The 21,845-nt window shown below is 39.2% G+C and overlaps 1 protein-coding gene across 1 annotated transcript in view; it reads right to left on the bottom strand.

Annotated features, from left to right (window-relative positions):
- Nucleotides 1–21,845, bottom strand: part of LOC121258176 — an 81,275-nt gene that overhangs the window by 15,530 nt on the left and 43,900 nt on the right. The window contains 11 exon segments of the mRNA XM_041159561.1: nt 2,890–3,006; nt 3,101–3,842; nt 3,928–4,114; nt 4,242–4,658; nt 4,757–4,828; nt 4,969–5,541; nt 6,732–6,887; nt 6,978–7,106; nt 7,771–8,975; nt 9,081–10,669; nt 10,898–11,178. Coding sequence (XP_041015495.1) covers nt 2,890–3,006; nt 3,101–3,842; nt 3,928–4,114; nt 4,242–4,658; nt 4,757–4,828; nt 4,969–5,541; nt 6,732–6,887; nt 6,978–7,106; nt 7,771–8,975; nt 9,081–10,669; nt 10,898–11,178 — 5,468 coding nt within the window.

Genomic DNA, 21,845 nt, shown 5'->3' with positions numbered 1-21,845 from the left:
ATTTGTTATGCTTTTAAGCAAACACCTCCTCTGATTCTCTCATTCTGCAAGAAATCCTCGCATGGTAGCTTTGGGCTAGAACTCTGGTAATTACTCCCACAAACTATTTTTATTGGTAAACAAATTTTATTGAAGAAAATAATGTGCAATGTGCAAGTGCATGGGACATATACAAGCGCACCACCTATGAATGATAATCCAGTGATACAAGAATGTCATGAAAGCTCATGCCATTAAAATTAATTTCAATCTCTGACTTTTTGTTGTTGCTTTCTACTTCCTAGAATGTAATTAGGTGTTTTCTTTTGTATACTGTGTACATGGGCTTCACCTATTTCATTCGTTCTAATAAAATTGTCTGTCTTACTTATCAAAAAAAGAAAAAAAATCAATTACAATCTACCAATGGAGTAAAGTGTTAAAAAAGAATGCTTTAAGCTCATTCACTGACTATTCGTGATCTTCAAAACTTCTTTCGTTCATCTCCCTTCAAAGACACCACCGTAGGCATATCGAGACCATCTTCTAAATTGTTGCAATTAGTAGATTACCATGAAGGCCTCTCCAATTTGCTAGAAAATCAACAACCATTCTCAGCATCACCCAAGCTAACCCCACTCTAGCAAAGAAGTCATTCTATAGGGTCATGCCAATCTCACAATGGAGCATTAGTGGCCAATGGAATCGCTCTTTTTGCATATACAACACCAATCCATGACAAGGATTTGGCATTTCCTTTAATATTTATTCTAAGCTAAAGATCTTTTCTAAGTTGTCCATGGAAAAAAAAGAAAAAGAAAACTATCTTTAGGGTCTCCAAATAGGCCCCACCCCCCCTACTAGTCCGGCTAGCTAGTGAGTAGTTCAAGTTTTCACCCTATTCACTAAGGAATATTTCAATTGCTTTTGGCAGATTGCTAGAGTTACAGGCTTGCAATGAACCCATAGCTTATTGCTTACAGATTAGATAGGACCATTACTGCCCTAAATCCCCCTTGGGGGATTATACAAACCAACTACTGCACCAACTTTCAGCTACTTCGGTTACCTTGGATGCCAAACTAACTCGGACTCTTTAATTGCACAAGTGACCATTGATCCTTCCAAAGCGTCCTTGAGGACGATACGGAATTTATTGGTGATACCAGAAGCTTAATTGCATATTCCAGGATTCATGAAGGCCGAAAGGCTTGGGTACGGCTATGAAGAGTAGACCGTTCTGTTTCCAGCGATCAAATCCGATGTATACATGCTAGAAGACAAGACGACAATAGTTGTCCAAAGATGCTTGAGGATTCATGACCGTACATACTGACATCGGTAGGGGTCCAAGAGCTTTTAAGGCATATTTCATCATTTTTTGCTCACGTTTCATGCACGCGTGTTGGGCCAATCCCCCACCCTCCATAAGACCCTCTTTCTCTTTCCCCCCTGAGAAAGAGAAAGAAGAGAATTGGTCCTTTCTTCTCTTAGTTCATGTAAACGACCTTTATCGAACGGGTTTTCGTGCTATACACCACGTTGAGAAACCAACCTCCTATGTATCGTACCATTTTTTTACCTTGAAAGGGAGGCCCTCTTTATGATGCTATGGACGACTGTCCAAAGTGCAAGAGGTAAACTCGGCCAAAATTTGACACCCAAAGTGCCTGGTGCACACAATCCTATCCTATCAGAGTCCGAGTTTACCGAACCTTGTTTTTGGCATTGTTATGAGCAGCTCTGGTGCTCAATCTTGAAAATAATTTCACTAGAGGTGTCAAAAAAATGAAGATTTCTTTGTTCTGCTGAGGACCTCCTAATTTTCCTGTGTAAAGGGCGGACGACTCTTGGGAGCCAAGAGTGGCAGTAGCCACGGAAGGTGTGAGCTAAGGGGTTTGGTCCCCACCGGGGGGGGGGGGGGGGGGGGGGGGGGGGGAGGTTCCCCACGACCTCTATTGACTCTCTATCACTGAGCGTAGAGCAAGGAGAAGCAACGATCCCGTATATTAGAGTTAAGAGTTATGAGTTCAATCCTCCTTGGGGAGGATTAGTGCAGCGAAGAAGGGGAATCATGTTTAAGGGAAGCGTGCACGATCTGTCCTGCTCCCCATTTATATTGGTAGAGAATCTAGAGATGGTAATGCATTCCATTATCCATAGAATGAAAGCAGGAAAACCAACCACGACAATGGATTTGCGTTTCGCATTCTCAGAGACTAGTGGAATGAATGGACGGTAAACTTCCCTTTAAGGAAATACACTAGTCTCAGATTAATTAGGGTTCTTCAAGGGGAAATACACTACATGAAATATAAGGGGGGTTCTATTCAGAGCTATTAAAGCATTCCTGGGTGCGTTTACAGTATGCAGCTTAGAAGGCTCATATGTACAGCCTCACAACACTCCTTCAAAAAGGCTTAGCTTAAGCAAAAGGCACATGCTTCTGACAAGTGCATGGCACAGAAAAGGATGTGCATCCTCTGTTTTGCACTGAACAATTCATTTACAAGTTAATTATGTTTACCCATGTTGCCAATGAGATTTAGCTAAAATGTGACACCTCCTCCCCTTGTAACAAGAGGGCGGAGTGTGAGATCATGGGGTTGGAGACCCATTGGGTGTGTTCAATGTCCCAATTAAAAATAATTATTTCATGCCTACATCAGCTAAGTTCATAATATTATACCCCCATTTTATGTATTACCTAAAAGGGGGGCAAAGTACTATAGGATTTGATACATGGCTCAGAAAATACTCAAAATATAATAAAAACATATATTGAGTGAATTACTTCATTGGACATTTCTAGACACACCTTTGTATTTGCTTCTAATATGCAGACCGGATATCCTTAAAATATGCATTTGAAATGTGGATATGCGAGTGAGTGTGAAGATGTGCAACAACCTGGTAGCATCTGTCCAGTGAAGATGTGCATGTTCTCCAATGCGCAAACGGAAGACAAAATCAGTTCCCTTTTGCTTATAACACAAGTCCTTATTACAAGCATTACTGATAACATATCTGCCAAAGAAAAAAGAGTATCAACATGACAAAGACAGCATTGAAACAATATAAAGAAATTTTTTGTTTACTCTAGTTATGCCAAGTGTGTCACCTAGGCTGGAAAGTAATGGCGTTTGTCCTCCCATCAAGTGGTCCAGCAACTGCACTAGATGTCAGGGATATCATGAATGCAGCATTTGATGATGATTTGGGAACAAGAATAGTAGTCGAACCACTTGGTGGAAGAAGAAAAAAGGGACTTGACCACGAAGAATTTGGCATGGTTTCTGAAACACATTCAGGTACGCACCTACTTGCTCTAACCATAACTTCATTTGTAGAGGAAAAAGGAAACGGAGAATACATGCATGCCCTAACGCTTCCATGCTCATGTCCCACAGAGTTGGGATTGCTTGAAGTCGATGGACTGTTTAGAAAAGCTTTTTGACTATCCAAATCAATTTTATCCAACATATTGTGAGAATATGAGAGGGAATCAGATGAAATAAAAGGTTTGCTATGAAATCTAGCCGAGTGTAAATTTACATTCTCCCTAGTTGAAATGATGCGGTTCTTTGAGGAAAAACTCAACGAACTAGGTGGAGCCATTGCATGTGGCTCTTGATTCAGAGATAGCAGGCTGAGACCATCTTTTTTGCCCAGTAGTAGTTCATGTTCAACCAAATCATAGCAGGAAGGAATAATGAAGCCCCTTCCATTCATGTCATCAGCAGAATGTGATACCAAGAGGGGGAAACCAGTACAATTATATAACAAAAAGGGAACGAAAATGAAGATTTCCCTGGCACCAGAGAACGCATCAATTGTTTTCTCCACAGTTACATATATGGGACCTAGAATAAAGTAACACCAATATAATTAGCAAATTTATCATAAATAATAACCTCAATCGTAAATATATGGGTAAATATCCAGTACCATTTGACAAATCTGGATGAAAGGTCACATATTCAGACAGTGAAAACTTGGTCCCACTGAACTTGGCCATTGCACAGAATTTTTCCATTCGAGGGAACTTCAAATCCAATGGTTTGAATCGTTGCATATGGATTTCCAATCCAAGGTCATGTGATGGATCAATATGATGAAAGGAAGTTTCCACCTGCTTTAGTTTTGTATATAATATTTCTTCAGTACTTGCACCATACTCAATAAAACTCGAGAAAAACAAAGTAGTGCAGAAATCTGAATTCCAATTAAAATATATTACATAAAAAAACTAAGCCACAAACCTCTGAAAGAAATGCAGTACGAGTAACTCCACTACTTTCTATTGTCAATGAAACTACCTCGGGAAGGTAGCTGTTCACTACTAATGGAGTATTAAGGGTCACTTGGTGAACAAATCGCTTCTTTGAGTCATCCAGATTATGCAAGATTTGACCAGTCTTCTTTAGCCGACTTGAGGAATGCAAGCCGATATCTCTGACAGATACACAACAGCGAAATGGATCGCCACTTGCATGAAGTGGATAGCACGCAAAAGATTTAAGAAATCCAATTTTGCTATCCTGTGAAAGGAGGTTTGAGAGATTATAATATTCACTCCATAAGTAAGAATTTCCAATTGGGCGCCAACTCATGCGACCGGCTTCAGCCAGATGTAGAGGCAGTGGCAACTCCTGACCAGGATATATTGGGTCCAATATCTGAAAATGTAAAATACAAGGTTTTCTCGTGTACAGTTACACAGAGTAATTTCCACCATAAATTGCCTACAGAATAAGATTATATTTTTTGCTCATACCTTTGGTGATACGCCAAATGGAATATCGAATCGCAGTTCCAAAGGTGTTGAAGTTGCATTTGAAAGTACAACCTATGCATATTAACTGTGCCTTAGCAAAGAAAGAAATAAAGGGAAAAAACCGGAAAAAAAGAGAGAAAAGGCACAGTATATGAAACGCAAGAAAACTTTATTGGCATTAAGAATCACAATAAAATTGCCTTTGCACATACTGTTGAGTATAGCCGTAATAACTTGCAATGGCGCTGCACTGAAACGTCAACCACAACAGGAACTACAAAACCACTGTGGGTATATGTTGCATTTTCATCAGTTTCTTCATTGTATGTCTTGGAAAAATCAACCTCAAAGTAGGTAAGTCCCTCAAGATCCATTGAAATTGGAGCCGAAGGAACAGATGTTCCCTCGAGCTGAATGGTAATAAAATGATGAGCAACCCCATTTGATTTCTGCTCATTAAGTCTATCAGAAGAATGGGCAGGCCTAAAACGAAGAAATTGTTCTTCAGGAGTTTCATTAATATAAATAGGAAGAGAACAACCTGGTTGCACATAATTTCCATCTCTCACTTCTGAGGTCTCAAACTCATCCAAATTAACCAGCCCCCGGTAAATATGATATAATAGAGGCACAGAAGTCAGATTTTGAAGTATATAAGGAGCATACTTTCCGTCAGACATATATTTACTAAATGGGGAATTTAAGAATCTCAGGCTTTCAGGATGATCATCCGGTTCCGTCAGATCCCAAGCATCCTCAATCATCTCAATTGTCCTGGAAAGACACTGAAACAAAAGAATATGTTAGCAATGGATTTTATTAAAATAATGAAAACTTTTTTTTTAGCAAGAGTAAAATTTTATTGATAATAAAGGCATAGCCCAAGTACAATGGGAGTATACATCGAACAAGCCTAAATACAACTAAGCACTAGTAAGAGATACAAGCAAATCATGGAGATTATCCGCATTACAAATAATGGCCGAAGCCCAGGAGAGTAAAGTAGGCAATGTCTTCTGCAACAGAGCCCCCCTATACAACCGGTTCTGTGGGTGGTTCACCGCCACCAATGGCCTCTGAGTAACCCCTCCTTTGTTGAGAATCGCATTCCCTCCCTCCTTAACCACCTCCCACAGTGCATCCGCCATTCTCCTCCAGCCCTTACTTCCCGGCTCTTCAGGTATAAAAATGAAACTGCATCTGCTGCCACAACTGCACTCCACTAGAGCCATGTAGCGGCCACGGGCATTTGAACACCTCTACGCAATGAAACTTCTGGTCTCCTTCCTTGAGGTGGTGTACAGATCCTTTTTATCACTCTTCAGGCAGTCCTCCAGTGTTCTGGCAAACCATTACACGTGGACATCCCCAGCCTCATCTCTTTCACCACCCTCCTACTCCTCTGAGTAATGAACAAGGAGTTTCCATTTTTCAACAAGTCGAACACTTTAGATTCTATCAGTAGGAGGTTTAGACGCCCCATACTCACATTACTCGCACTTAAAAACACAATCTCAGATGTACTCTCACCGTTAAAACCCAACAAATCTCATCGGAAAAGCAATATTGTACAGAGAGAAACAGACCCAATTGAACACCACATACAAATAATGAAAACTTACCAAATGAAGCTACACAAAAGAGTACAATCAAAAGGTTATATCTTTTAAAAAGCATCCAGTTGTGGCTTGACGCATAAGGAATTAAAGACTAAACTTGATCTAAATATACACTTGCAACCACTTACCACTCAAATTGTTACGGCATATTTAGATGCCAGTTAGGAGTCAACTGCCTCACTCTGTTTGTAAGAGGCATTGCAGGGAATTTACACATGCATTTTAAATCTCACTTTTAAAATTACAGATTTTAAATTGAATCACATTTAAAATGTCCAAAAACAATGTGATAAAATTAAATTCATTTAGGTACAGAGGCGATCTTGCAAGCACACAATATAAGAAATCAAAAGTACCTCAATAAGGGATTCTGTAAAGTTCAAGTTAAGCTGCCCTGTTGACTTCAGTTGGATTTCTGTCATTATGAAGCTGTTAAGCAAAGCACTCATCTCAAACTTTCTAATCACAGCCATCTGAAACTGCCAAGGCTCAATAAAAGGCTCCCACAATACCTTTCAGCCATTATTAGCAGATAAAGCAGCTATTAGCATGTTATTCATACAAGAAAATTTGAAAGACGCCAATTGTCAGTGACCATATACCTTGTGAATGTTATTGTAGTTCACTTGAAACTCGGTAGTGACTGAAATTTCAATGTTGTTTTCAGTCACATTAGCATGCAGTATGACATTCCTCAAAAGAACTTCCAACAAAGGTCCACCACAACTCCACTAAATAAAAGCATGTAGGAAATATTAGCAGCATGAAGTAAATCAGGAAAGAACCAGCCCTCTATATTAGGTGATCTATAAAATATAAATCACAAAGGAAAGAACAAATCCAATGTCCACATAGAACGATACTAAAAAATGGGACTAATTAAAAGCAAGGAAAAAAGACTACAAATAATCAAGGGCAAAATCACTCCTGGAATAACCGCCAGAGATACGCCTCTCCTGAAGGCATGCCCTTAGAGAATAATGCAGTACTACTTGAGTGAGATCAAACAGAGGATATAATGGACATTAGTCACAGAGACAAGATTACCAATTTAACTTTCATTATGGGTTGTCTAAGAAAAACTGCTGATCAATTTTTTTCATTTTTAAATTGATACCATTAAAATGCCACCAATGTTGACCAAGAAAAACTTTGAAAGATTATACCAATTTTTACTTTACATACCTCATACCATTAAAAAGCCTATAACAATTAGCTCTACAACTCAAATTAACTCAACTTAAACCTTAATTCCAACAGACAATAAAATTGGCTCTACCTAAATAATAGATCCTGTATAAACATTAGATAAGATAAAATTTTGGAAAGTATGTCTTTCATATCAATAATGCACGTACAAAACTTAAAGCTTAAGTGGTCAAGTAGATGGTATACCCTTCCATCGCTTAGCAGGAGTGAGACCTTCCTTAAGTGGGCCTTAAAACATGCCCCACCATATGCAAACTCAGAAGATGCCGCTTCAGGAACATTGAAATGCACACCACCCAACAAATAGAAGATGCGATGTGAAAGCCACACATCTGAACGGTCGCACACAATCTCCACTTCAACATGCGCAAGTTCCTTATGATTATAATTAATCTCGGCTTTCACATCAACCTGATATACCTGGAAAAGAGGCCAAGATGGAACACTCTTGATGTTACATATTAACACTGTGCCACTCAATTTTTCGAAGCTGGACTTAATTTTTATATTCTGGCTGTTTATAAAGAGTAGTGTGCTTTTACTATACAAGTTCACAGCAATGAATTTACAGTCCTTTTCTTCAAGCACATCAGATGAACCATTCTGCGGTCTATTCCAGTAATCGTAGGTTAGTTGAAGTTTCCTGCATGCTTCTTTGCTCACCCACAAAGGGACATTAAATGTAATGCCGACATTTTCAGACCTTACAACCAGAAAAACAGGGTCCCTATTCACATTTACTGATGGAGCCTGAGATGAAATACTAGCAGAATGAGAAGATGTTGAAACGTCAACTGCATCATTTTTTAATGGATTGGTCAAATTCTTTGATGATGGCTCAAGGAGTGTGGTTTTGGTCAGTTGTCTGGCATATGAGTTGATAAGGTCAAGAATCTTGGTCCATTCAGATAAATGTAGCCAAATATCAAGAGATGGAAGAGAAACACCAAGTTCATTTTCTTCATGAATTGATTTGGAAAGAGAAATTTCAAGAACATGTGAGGGTGGACATGTCAAGGTGCATTGCGCTAATATGAGGGTATTCGGCAAAGATTTTAACTCCAAGGAAGAGAAAGCAAGACCCAGGCTTAAGAGAGCACCATTTTTCAACGATGCAGAGCATGAAAATCGCATGTCAGCCTTGGCAACCAGTTCCAGTGAATCATTTTCACAGTGATGCAATTTTATTAACAATGAATTAACATAACAACTAACTTCTGTGAATATCATGCTAGAGCCAACAGGTGAAACTGCACTAATCTGTTTTAGACACCTCTTTAACTGAAGAAACTGTAGAACATCAGACTTGAATCCTTTTGATTGATCATGTACCAAGGAAAATTGATTTATGACATCCCGTAGAGCCTCAAATCCATCAAGACAGTGCCCATCTGTAAACAAAGAGAGAACTAATGCATTAAAACATATACAAAACACGAGACAATAAATTTCTACAGTTCTCTCTATAAGTGACCTATAAAAGGAAAAACTCCTACCATCAGCCATAATTTGACAATTTAGGATCCTTGTCATGACACATGTGGTTGATGGAGAACTTCTCGAAGGGGATTCCCTTTTACAGGGTATTGTAACCCAAACATCAGCACTCAGGGATGAAACTAAAGTAATCCGTACACAATCAGTAGTTTTAGCTAATGTTGAACAACCGTAACCATCATCCTTGAACAGCAGAAATGATAAGAGCATGTCCCGTCCAAAGACATTTAAACACTGATTACTTCTAGCAAGTTTATGCGCTGGAACCACATACTCCAGAGGAATTTCCTCCAATACATTATCTGGAATGCTATCATTGATGAGACTACAAAACAGCTGTCGAATATCAACCTGCAAAAACTGACGCTCATTGCTTTCCACTGGCAAAATCAAAGTGGATTCCAGTATCTCAAACTTATATACAACGGAGCTCTCATTCCCAGTAGCAATGTACTCATGGCCTCCAGTAACAGGCTGATTATTTATATTTGAACTCCAGTCAGATAATGAAAAGTAACCAATGATTATAGCCAAATATTCAGCTGGTAAAACGCAATACACATGCTGAATGCTGATGCTTACTTCAAAGCTAGATCTCAAGGATGTACTTTTTTCTTGCCTCACACGCATGTTCAAAATGGGAGATAGATTTGGTAATGATGGGCCCCATACAAACTCATGGAAATTTTGTGTACACCAAGACGAGGAAAGTGTTAATCCCTCTGTAGAGCACAAAATATCCATAGAATTTTCTTTAATAAAGAATGAAGACTGAGAAACTGGTAGTGTAACAGTTCCAACAATGCAGGAGGAATCATGAAAATGCACTCTGATTCGACAGAAATGCAAATCAACAACAAATGGATCAGTGACAATGGAAGTCCCACACACATGAAATGCTTCACTACCAGGTGTGGATATTGATGGCGGGGCATGAAAAAGTTTAGACCCCACCTCTATACTGAACTTTGGACTTTTGAATTTTCTATTCCTAAGATTCAGATGTTTCCTCCACTCAGAATTGGGATAAAGAAGTGAACTCTCAAGGCCAGCAATAGGACCAGAGTTGGAAATAGTTACAAACGGAAAGTGATATAATGGAATACTCGCATATTCAGATGACCCAGTTTCAAAAAAGTTTGAGAAACCAAATCTTTGAAAACCAAAGCCAGTCATGGTATTTCGAACTTCAGCATCTACTGTTGTGCTATCAGCACCATCAGAAGCTTTACCATAAACAGACAGTTTATCAACGAATCCGACCAGCAATCCAATTATATAGGGGTAGCAGTGGAGGTCAGCATCATTCAAGCAAACAGTACACTTGTGGCAAAGTGATTCTGTTCTAGGAGATTCATAATGTAAAAGAAAGCATCCTTCCATTGATAAATTTTTGTCATTGGAATTATTACTTCCATTTCCATCATCAATGCCAATGTCAGTATCATGCCGATAAACAGAACTGGTAGAAGATGCATTCGAACATGAAAATAGAACATGGCACTCCCCTTGGCCTCTCAATGGATATGTGGTGATCTCCAATGCCTTCATACAGATCCGGCACTCCTCAAACTTTGTAGAAGCATACCTGAAATTGTACAACAGTGCATGAACTTCAGTTTTCCAGAAAAAATATAGCGTTTTATGGAGCAATGACCAAAGCAAATCTGCAGAAAAGCCTCCAACATGACATCAAAATGCAAGTTTCAATGTTTTATACATGGCAAAAGGTGCAAGTCAATGGGTTTGTGATTCAGAGAGCGTATCCATGGCCTACATGTATGCAAGAACATAAGATCTTAAAAGAATAGCGTACTGTATATCTAAGTCTTGCAGAACAAGCATGAGTGCAGCACTGGTATCTCCATTATTTGCAAGATCAACTTGTAAACTAACAGACCCCAAATTCGCACCAAAAGAGAAACCAAAATAAGGAGTCATCCATCCATTTGATGCCATATTAAGTGGATCCAGAGTTTCTGATGGCATATACTCAGACTTTGAATGCAGAGTACTTAGATGTGCAATTAATTCCAGAACTGCACCATATATCCATGGAGACAAGCATGCATGAAGTGAAGATACTACAATATACACCTGAAATCAGAATCACAAAAACTGAGAAACAAACTCTACTCATACTACATCTAGCAGAGAGAAGATAAATACATAGGTGCAGACACATGACAAAACACACAGACAAACAAGCAGTCAGTGCAACTCAAGTCCCTTTTTGAGATAACTTCATAGCAACTGAAATCTAAATGTGTTACATACAAACAGGCATTCAGTAATAACTCCAATTCACTGTCATCCTAAACCTTAAAATTTCAATCATCGAATTTTTCAAGTATTCTTCAATGCTGAAATATCTGATACATGCACCACTCTATGCAACAAGTGAAACAATTAAAAAATATCCACCCAGAAGCTTCTCATCTTCCATCAAAAGAAAATGAGATTAAACAGAAATAAATTATAATCCAAAGCAACCTACCAAAGTTTTTCTATATAATAATAATTTAAGCACTGTAAATATTCAACAAGAAATATCCCGTCCCCTTAAACGATTAAGCGAGACTTTGCCTTAGAGACCAATGAAATGCGACCGAGAAGCCTTATTACACAAAAGTTCTTTGAAAAGACCTCTTGCTTCTGCTTCCCTACTTTCTTTTGCTGACTTACTCGTGGCAACCTTCCGGCCGCCCAACGACCTATAACGCTAGTCACTACTCCCACTGGGGCTAGGAAGTAAGCCCCACAACCCAAAGCGGCGAAGAACAAATAGAATTTGCAACAAAAGCCGGCTAACGGGGGTATCTCTTTAAAGTTGAATTTGACCACACACAATAGCAAAAATTAAGCTAATTGTCTATAAATTTAGTCAAATAGAATACTATCAAGAAGTGATCATTTGGTTATCCTTTTTCTCGTCTTTGTGAAAAGTAACTAAGAGGACAAAAATGGGATCAGACCTAAATACAAATTTTCTGCATTGTAAGGAGGCTATGGTTGTTGAACACTTGCATATTTCTGATAATATGCCCAAGTGTAAGGTTACCTATGCTAGATCAGCCCTTGATTGGTGCATGGAGTTGTTTTCTTAGGTCTTCAATCAATTCTAGTCTTTTAGGGGGAGAAGATGCAGTGATGATCATAAATGTTGGATACCATCCAAAAGACAGATCTTCGAGGCTAAATCCATTTTCAACTCATCCCTCCAGTTCGACAAACAAGGCGCCTTCAAGGGTACTTTCTCTGTTTGAATGGCTGCCTTAGGAAAGATTTTAACAACGAATAATCTAACAGAGAAAACGATGGAGTCATATCGTAAGTGCAACCCAAGGAAAGCACTAGTCATGTGTGGCTATAATCCCAAAAAGACTAGTCAATTTGAAGATTCGCTAGATCAATCTCTTACTGGAGGATGAATATGAGCTTCAATAAGACCTACCCAAGCAGCCTAGACAATCAAGGTAAAACCATATTTTATAAAGGAACAACATTTGAAGTGTCATTAATCATGATATAGAACTTTTGAATATTTTAATCCAAAAGGTCACCATGTTATATCAATATAATAAAGGCTAGTTTCATGTAAAAAGTAGCCAACGTGAGACTTAGCACCCATTACTACCTTTATACCGATTGATGCCAGGCAGAATAGAAGATTATTCTGACAGCTGGTTAAACAACAAAAACTAGAGATTGAGATTAAGAAAAAATTGCAAACAGAGATAAACTCTGAGATAAATTCTGAGATTAAGGTTTTAAGATAACATAAATCAATCATCCTTTCTGAACCCCACAAGCCGGGCATAAATAGCTAATGAAAAATGGCAAAACTGTAATTAAGGCAAAACAATAAAATACGGAATAAGATAATTACGACTAATATCTAGCCTAAGAATCCAGAATAAAATCATTACTAAAGATAAACATTACCATAAAAGAAAATTAACCAAAACTGAAAGAGATGGCTAAAGTTGACGTTTCGGAGGTAAAAAGGGCTGATTTTGGGGTCAAGAAAGGTTCCACCAAGCAAAGCTTGGTGACCACGACGTGCGTGCCTAAAAGAGCTTTCCAAGGGATAAGTTGCCACTTCTTCTTGCCTAACCAAGAGATAAGTCTCCTCGCCCAACCGAGGGATAAGTCTCCTTGTCCATCCAATAAGTCTACTCGCACACTCAAGGGATAAGTCGCCCAAAATTTTTCTCTTCCTGCCTACTTTGTGCTGGTCTACTTTCTCTAAATAGTCTAGTGCTTTTAACGTCGCATTTGTCAGCTAAGCCTCATCGATCTCAGATTCGAACTCGAATCCCCCTGCATTAGCCTCCCTGGGTTGGAAAGAACTCGTCCTTGAGTTCACACCATCGTCGACAAAGCAGGGGCTGAGGTGTTTGACGTTGAACACATCCGAAGTTCTCATATGACTGGGAAGACGTAGTCTATATGCATTGTTATTGATCTTTTGAATAACTTCACCAGGTCAATCTTCCTATCCTTCAACTTGTTGTACTCGCCAATAGGAAAACAATCACGGATTAGTACAACCCAAACAAGATCACCAACCTCAAAAAATATCTGGCAATGACAATTGTCGGCGTGAAGCTTGTACTTTGCATTGTTCGCCTGAATTTCTTGTTTGACTTGGTCATGTACTCCCCGAAGGTGCTCTGCCATCTCCTCGGCCTTCATGTTCAGGCGACCAATTTGTGGGACAGGGACCAAATCAAGGACACCCGGTGGATTTTAACCATACACAACTTCAAATGGACTCAACTGCGTAGTCTGGTTCTTGGATCGGCTGTAAGCAAACTCCGCCTACGATAAGGCGAGGTCCTTTGGCTTAGTACCCGCCAAATTTCTCAGGAGGTTGCCCAAACTTTGATTCACCACCTCGGTTTGCCCGTTTGTTTGGGGGTGATAGGCACTACTAAAGTTTAGCTTCGTTCCGAGCTTTTCCCACAAAGTCTTCTAGAAATTACTCATAAACTTCGTATCCCGGTATGAAGTGATAGACCGAGGAACACCATGCAGGCGAGCAATCTCCTTGAAATAAAGGTGGGCGATCCGGGTGGCGTCCATGGTCTTTCTGCAAGCTACAAAATGGGCCATCTTAGAAAATCGGTCGACCACAACGAAGATTGAATCCATGGCGCGTTGGGTCCTGGGTAAGCCTAAGACAAAATCCATACGAACGTCAAGCCACGAACCATCAGGTACAGGTAATGGAGTGTAAAGGCCAGCATTGGTGAGGGTTCCCTTCGCCCTTCGCCCTCTGCACACGAAACATCTCGCCACGTATCGTGCCACATCTCTAGTCAACTTAGGCCAATAGTAATCAACGGCGATTAAAGCCAAGGACTTTTCTGGCCCAAAGTACCCCTCGCCATGCAATTCCCGTATAATGTGCTCTCTCAAGGAACAATCTAGGATACACAACTGTAGGCGACATAATAAAATCCGTCGTGCAAGAGAAAATCACTTCACTTTCTCTCAGTTACTTCCTTTAAGAATCTTTCCAAAGGACGGATCTTCGGCGTACAAATCCTTGAAAGCGTCAAGGCCCTCCACTCCACTACTAACGGTGGCGAAGAGTGCCACTCGCTGGCTTAATGCGTCTGCAACCTAGTTCAAACTTCCCGATTGGTGCCTCAGCAAAAATGTGAACTCCTGCAACTATGTTACCCACTTAGTATGCCGCCTGCACAACTTGTGTTGGCCATTGATGTACTTCAGGGCCTCGTGGTCAATGATAAGGATGAACTCCCTCTATACTCCCTCTATACCAGGTAGTGACACCAATGCTTCAGGGACTAAACTATGGCATAGAACTTTAGATCATCAATGGAATAATTCTTCTTTGACCCTAACAACTTCTCATTGAAAAAGGCTATTGGCCGCCCCTCTTGACTTAAAACACCACCAATGCCAACCCTAGATGCATCACAATTGACTTCGAACACCTTATCAAAATCTGGAAGTGCTAAGAATGGTGTCTCTGTCATCTTCTGCTTGACCAATTGAAAACTGGCCTTTGCCTCCTCAAACCACTGGAAGTCACGCCCCTTGAGGCACTCTGTGATAGGGGCAATCAATGTGCTGAAGTTTCTGATGAAACCAGAGGTAAAAGGATGCCAATCCATGGAAACTCCTGACATCATGCAAGGTCTTAGGTTTGGGCCACTCCAAGACCGCATCTATCTCTGATTGATTTGCATGAACAGTATCAGTAAACACAACAAAACCAAGGAAAGTTACAGAAGTAGTGAAGAAAGAACACTTCTTCTGATTGATGAAAGACACTCCGTTCTCAACATATCAAAAACAGCTCGAAGGTAATCAAAGTGTGACGCCCATGTCGGACTATAAATGAAGATATCGTTGAAGTAAACTACAACGAATTTCCCCATAAAGGGTCGTAAAACCTAACGCATAAACCTCATGAATGTATTGGGCGCATTGGACAGCCCAAAAGGCATGACCATCCATTCATACAACCCATGCTGCGTCTTAAACGCCGTCTTCCACTCATCTCCAGGTCTTATCCTGATCTAGTGGTATCCACTTTTAAGGTCAATTTTTGAGAAGACCTTAGAACCGGACAATTGATTCAACATATCATTCAGGCGTGGAATGGGAAACCTGTACTTCACTGTGATTCTGTTAATTGCTCTACTGTCAAGGCACATACACCAAGAACCATTTTTCTTCGGTACCAACAGGGTAGGGACTTCACATGGGCTCATGCTCTCATGGATGTAGCCCCTCTCTAATAACTCCACCACCTGACGCTGCAACTCTTCAGATTCCTTAGGACTGAGGCGATATGTAGGTTGATTTGGCAAACTTGACCCCGAACAAGGTCGATCTGATGTTGAATATCCCTTATAGTCGGTAGCCCAGGAGGAAGATTCCCTGGCGTTACGTCAAAAAACTCTACTAGCAGTTGTTGCACCTCTGCTAGTAAATTTGGACATGGAAAGCAGGTTAGTACTAATGGCCATCGGGGTAAGAGTGGCTCCTTCCAGACGAGGTGCCAACACAATCTTCTTCCCATTGGTATAAGGGAATACGTATTCTTCCACCAGTCATAAATAACACTGTGATCGTACTGCCAAGGTCTGCTTAACAATACATGACAAGCATCCATAGATATGACATCGCACCAAGCATTACCAAAATATTTTCTGCTGAACGAAAAAGACACCAGGCATCGCCAATCTACTGTTACCTCACTACCTTGATTCAGTCACAACAATTTGTATGGCTTGGGGTGATGATCTGTCTTCAACTGTAATTTCTGGACAACCTCTTCAGACACCACGTTCTCACAACTGCCACTGTCAATGATCATCTTGCAGACTTAATCGGCAACTGTGCAGGTCGTGTGGAAAATATTGGTTCTCAGCCAATTGTCTCCTAAGTCACCCTCCTAAGTCACCCTTGGGAGTTAGTAGACTCTTGTGAACGACCAGAGTCTCATGACCATCACCATACAACACGCTTCCATCCTCATTATCATCATACACAAGCTCTCCAATATCCCCAATTTCTTCTACCACGTCTTCCTCAATTAGGAGATTTTTGCCTTTCTGAGTAGCAGACTTCCTGCACTCAATCGCTCAATGCCCCCGTTCATCACATCTAAAACATCTAATATTAGAGTTAGAACTCTAACCCTGTGGAGGTTGTTGGGCGGGATGAGGTTCTTGAGGGCGAACTACTCGGTTGCTTTAATCACTTCTGATCATTGGCCTCCTATTCTATTGCTTTTCCACGACGAACGTTGTAACCAATGTTTTGAATACCATACCGGTCAAGGTACTGGAACGAAATATTTCGATACCGATATCGTTTCGTGTACCGTTTTGGGAGTAAAAAAATAAGCTTGTAGTTTGAAAAAATGAAAAAAAAGAAGAAATAAATAAGTACAGGCCGGTACGGTCAGTACTTGGGCCAGTACGAAATATATATGATACCTGTACTTGCCCAGTGGCCAGTAAGGCAAATACTGGCCGTATCGACCAGTACGATACGAGATTAAAAACAGTGGCTGTAACACCCGGGCCCAATACGAAACTCGTGTTCGAATTTGTTTTATATGGAGGAAAAACCCATTTGAGTTTTAGCGAGTATTTTTGGAAATAGGTTATGGGCCCAATATTTATAATTATGGAATATGGACTTTTATTAGCTTTAATATTTAGGTTTAATTTAGTTAATATTTTATGGAACAAGTGGGATTTTTATTTTATTTAGTATCGAGCCCGACATAGTTATGGAAAGAATTAGATTGGTTTGGATGTAAGTCAAGGCCCAAATACTTTGAAATGAGCCCTAAAGCCCAAGCCAGTGAGATCACGCCATGTAGGCTTCTTCCTATTTTCCCTAGGGTTTTATCCACCTATTTAGGCATCATCTCATGCACGTAGAACCTCCCTCACCTAGGGTTACTCTTGATATCAGTTTTCTCCACAGCATGCACGTTCCTATCCCCACAACAACAACTTGCATAGAAGATATACATTCACGTTATGCAGTTTTCTCCCTCTCTTTTTCACTAGGGTTTCTAGTCATCTAGATATACATATGGATATGTATAAGTGGAGATCCTCATCCCAGCATATAGAAGATAGCCCAAAGCACCCTGCCGTTGCACCTGATCGAGAGAAACAAAGATGATGCCTAAATATTGCCGTTGCACCACCGTTCCACCTCTTCTACACTCCTAAAAGGCCAGCCACAAGCACACAACTCCACGTCGTGTGTCGCCAACCACCACCGAAAGTAACCCCACTGTCGAGTTGTCCACGCCGCAACCTCCCACGAAGCTGCACCCTCACGAACTCCCCACAACCCACGGCCACAGCCCTACGTTTAGTCCCGCAACACTACTACCCCGGTGCACCACCACCATAATCCTTGATCACCACCGTGCCAACCACCAAAAGTTTGTAGAAAGAGTGCTCTGTTTTTCACTACCGAAACAAAGAAAACTTCTTACGTTGACATAGTTGATTCGGGCTCCAGACCCACGACAGAGTAGTCGTGAACCACCAGTGTAACCAGAAGACGCCGGTCATGCATCCTGGTCTGCCGTGACCACCTCTCGGTAAGCTCACGCCGATCCTCCCCATGCATTGCCTCTCGGTGTTTTTCTTGTTCCTCTCCTAATCTCTCTATCTCTCATCAGTTGGTCTCTCTCTCATCACTCTCTCTCTCTCTCTCTGTGCTCAGCCACCCAGCTTGCCGATGTAGCCACCGTCCACCTCCCAGCTCTTCACACAACTCCTTCCCGAACGGTGAGCATGCCTCTACTGCGTGGTTAAATCAAGAAGCTTAAAGTGTCTACGTTTCTGTTGTGCCGTGCCTTCCCATAGCCCATGCACTTTAAGTTGATTTACTAAAACACCCTGCCTTTAGATGAGTGTTATATTAAATCTAGTGTTGTTGTACGATAATTTCATATTTATATTTATAAATTATAAAGAAAATAAACAAAGATTTTGACGTATATTATTAAAGTATGAATGTTAGATGGGAATAGTAAGTGCAAAATTTTATTTTTAAACCCCTTTAAACAGAAACTAATTAAGTCTATTTTAATTAAATGATATTTTTGTTTTTTCTACTTTAATAGATTTTGATATAATAATTTTATATTGTCTAGTTGGACCTCAATAGTAAATAAGTTAGAATTTAATGTTTTTGCCGCAGAAATTAAGTGGATATTGAGGAATTTGGGAAGCGATGGTATTTTGGGGTTATAAGAGTTTAGGTTTTTGAGTTAAAATAGGTTAATTTAGCATTTCAAGTTAAATATTGAGATACGTGTTCGATTGGAAATTTACGAAAATTATATGATTATTTTATAGGTGACGAGCAATTTTTGTTCGGCATTATTAAGGAAAATTGCTGAAAAGTTAAGAAGTTCAGGTAAACGGGATTCCTATACCACACTTTGCATAAAAAGAAAATGAAACGAGGTTAATTTTGAAAATACGCAAATTTGTTTTGAAAAGAAATCTGAAAGCAATCTCAGATATGTGTTCTGCATATGCATGATAGCTGTATAAGAGAAAATATTTTCTGTCATGACTAGTGTAGACATGAGCTAATTTTGTGCATTCTGTTTCTGATCTATGCAAAAAGAGCGAATATGAAATTTATGAAAATTTGTGCATGTGATGCGAAAATGTTCTGAAATTGTTTTTGAATATGTGAAAAGATCTGAATTTGCTCAAGACTCTATTTGGATAAGTTGAGGCATCTGAAAAGCTTGACATGAATTCTGATTCTGTATTCTGATTAAGTCTGATTATAATGTTTTGTTTGGTTTCCATTACGGCACAACCACGGGTGATAATAGTGGCATACGACCCAACCATGAGTTATAATAGTGGATACGGCCCAACCACGGGTGATAATAGTGGATACGGCTCAACCAAGGGTGATAATAGTGGATACGGCCCAACCACAGGTTATAATAGTAGATAGGACCCTTCCACAAGTTAGAATTGGGTTTATAACCCTACCAAGGGGGTTAAACATGGTATACGGCCCTTCCACGGGTTATAATGACGGTTTATAACCCTAGCACGGAGGTTAAACATGGTATACGGCCCAACCACAGGTTAATAGCAGATACGACCCTTCCATGGGTTAGAATTGTGGTTTATAACCCTACCACATGAGTTAAACATGGTATCTGTCCCGATGTGATGCTATGATTGATGAAGATGAGGTCTCAGATTTTGATATGCCAAAGGATTTTTGAATGAGAATGTTTTTTGAAAGTTTCGCTCTGATATTTTTGATAACATGTTTTGATTTTGCATTCTGAAAATAAATATTTTTTATTCTGCATTCTGAAAGTAAATATTTTGTTCTGTATTCTAAATTCTGAAAATGCTCATATTTACATACTAGTATATGTTCTCTGCTTACTGAGTTGTTGATAACTCACTCATTATCTCCACAATATTTTTCAGATAATTTTGATGTCTCAGTTGAAAATCAAGAGTATGAAGTGTTAGCAATGTTTGATGATCATGAAGGAATAAGTGTCAGAGGGTACAAGTTTTTATTGGAGTCTTATTTAGTAGGTTTATGATTTTATGTTATTTAGTATTTGGAGTCATGGATATTTCTGAATCCTTATGGAGTTTTTAAATTATTTCATAAAGTATTTTTTGGTGTTCTGGTGGAGGAACATATATACTTGGTTTGAATAAATGGATTTGTATTTTTTATGGAGAATTTGGAGTATATAAATATGTTATGAGAGATAATTTTAGGTTACAAGAGCTAACTCTCCTGACCTCCAGGAACGGAGCGTTACAAGTGCACACTGGTATGTTTCAGAAATTGTCCACAGCGCGTGAAGGCTGAGAACATCCTGCAGGGACTGTCGTAATCCGCCCAAATACCACGCCACCATTTCCTCTTCTGTCTCAGATAGATCATTACAGGCTATCAATTGATAGAACTCTTCTATGTAATCATCAACCGATCTCATGCCCTGCCTCAACGAGTGAAGTCGCTGAAACAGAGTTTGAGTGTAGCCAACAGGAAGGAAGTGACCCTTCATCTTCTCCCAAGGGATAAGTCTCCTTGCCCAATCGAGGGATAAGTCTCATCGCCCAAATCTTTATCTCTTCCTGCTAGAGGTGTAACCGGTCCGGTCCGGTTTTAGACAAAATCTAGGACCGAACCGGTATGTACCGGTTTTGTATTTTCTAAAACCAATTACGCACCGGTTACCTTCCTAAACCAGTACTTCCAGTTTTACCGATTTCCGGTCCGGTTCGGTTTTCCGATTTTTTTAAAATGTAAGTTTCCCAATTTGTCATTAAAAATTTGTTTATAAAAAAAAAAAAAAAAAAAAAAAAAGAAAAAAGAAAAACTGATTTAAAAAAAATGTTTTATACTTTTATTAATATATTAGACTATACAATAGTATTAATATTAGACTATTGGTATATTATAAGTTATATATTAGTATTAGTTATAAACTTTTAGTAAAAACTTGTAGTATTAATTATAAGTATAACTATAGTCATTAGTCTATATTAGACTATTAGTATTAGTTATAAACTTTTAGTGATTTAGTATTAACATTTTATGTAATAATTTATAAATTACAATAAGAAATTATTTCATATATGAATATATATAATTATATATATTATATATAAAAATTTCACACAAAAATTTATAATTATACATAATATATGAAACTTATATATATTAATATATATATAATATTTTGTATGAACTTATATATACAATAATACAAATATTATTTTTTATATATATTTTTTATCAACCGGTCCGATCCGGTCCAAAAAATCCTGAAACCGGAACCGGACCGGAACCGGCCGGTTTTCACATTCTAAGAACCGGTCCGCGACCGGACCGGTTCAAAACCGGTAAAACCAGTCCGGTCCGGACCGGTTTTCCGATTTTCCGGTTTGAATTTACACCCCTACTTCCTGCCTACTTTGCGCTGGTCTACTTTCTCTAAGTAGTCCAGTGCTTTTAGGCTATGTTTGGGTAGGCAACATACCTCAACACTTTCCAAGTATTCTCGTGCTATTGGAAATACTCCACATGCCAAACGCAATGAACCATCTTCATACCAAAATCTTTCCAAAAATCACTATAATATTTATCACTATTATATATAAATAAAAAATAAAATCACTATAATATATAAATCACTATTAAATATAAATAAAAAATAAAATCACTATATT

The sequence above is a fragment of the Juglans microcarpa x Juglans regia genome, chromosome 3S, assembly GCF_004785595.1.
Source record: "Juglans microcarpa x Juglans regia isolate MS1-56 chromosome 3S, Jm3101_v1.0, whole genome shotgun sequence".
Classification (NCBI taxonomy): domain Eukaryota; kingdom Viridiplantae; phylum Streptophyta; class Magnoliopsida; order Fagales; family Juglandaceae; genus Juglans; species Juglans microcarpa x Juglans regia.
Note: the sequence above shows the minus strand (reverse complement) of the source record. Positions and strands in the feature narration are given on the sequence as shown.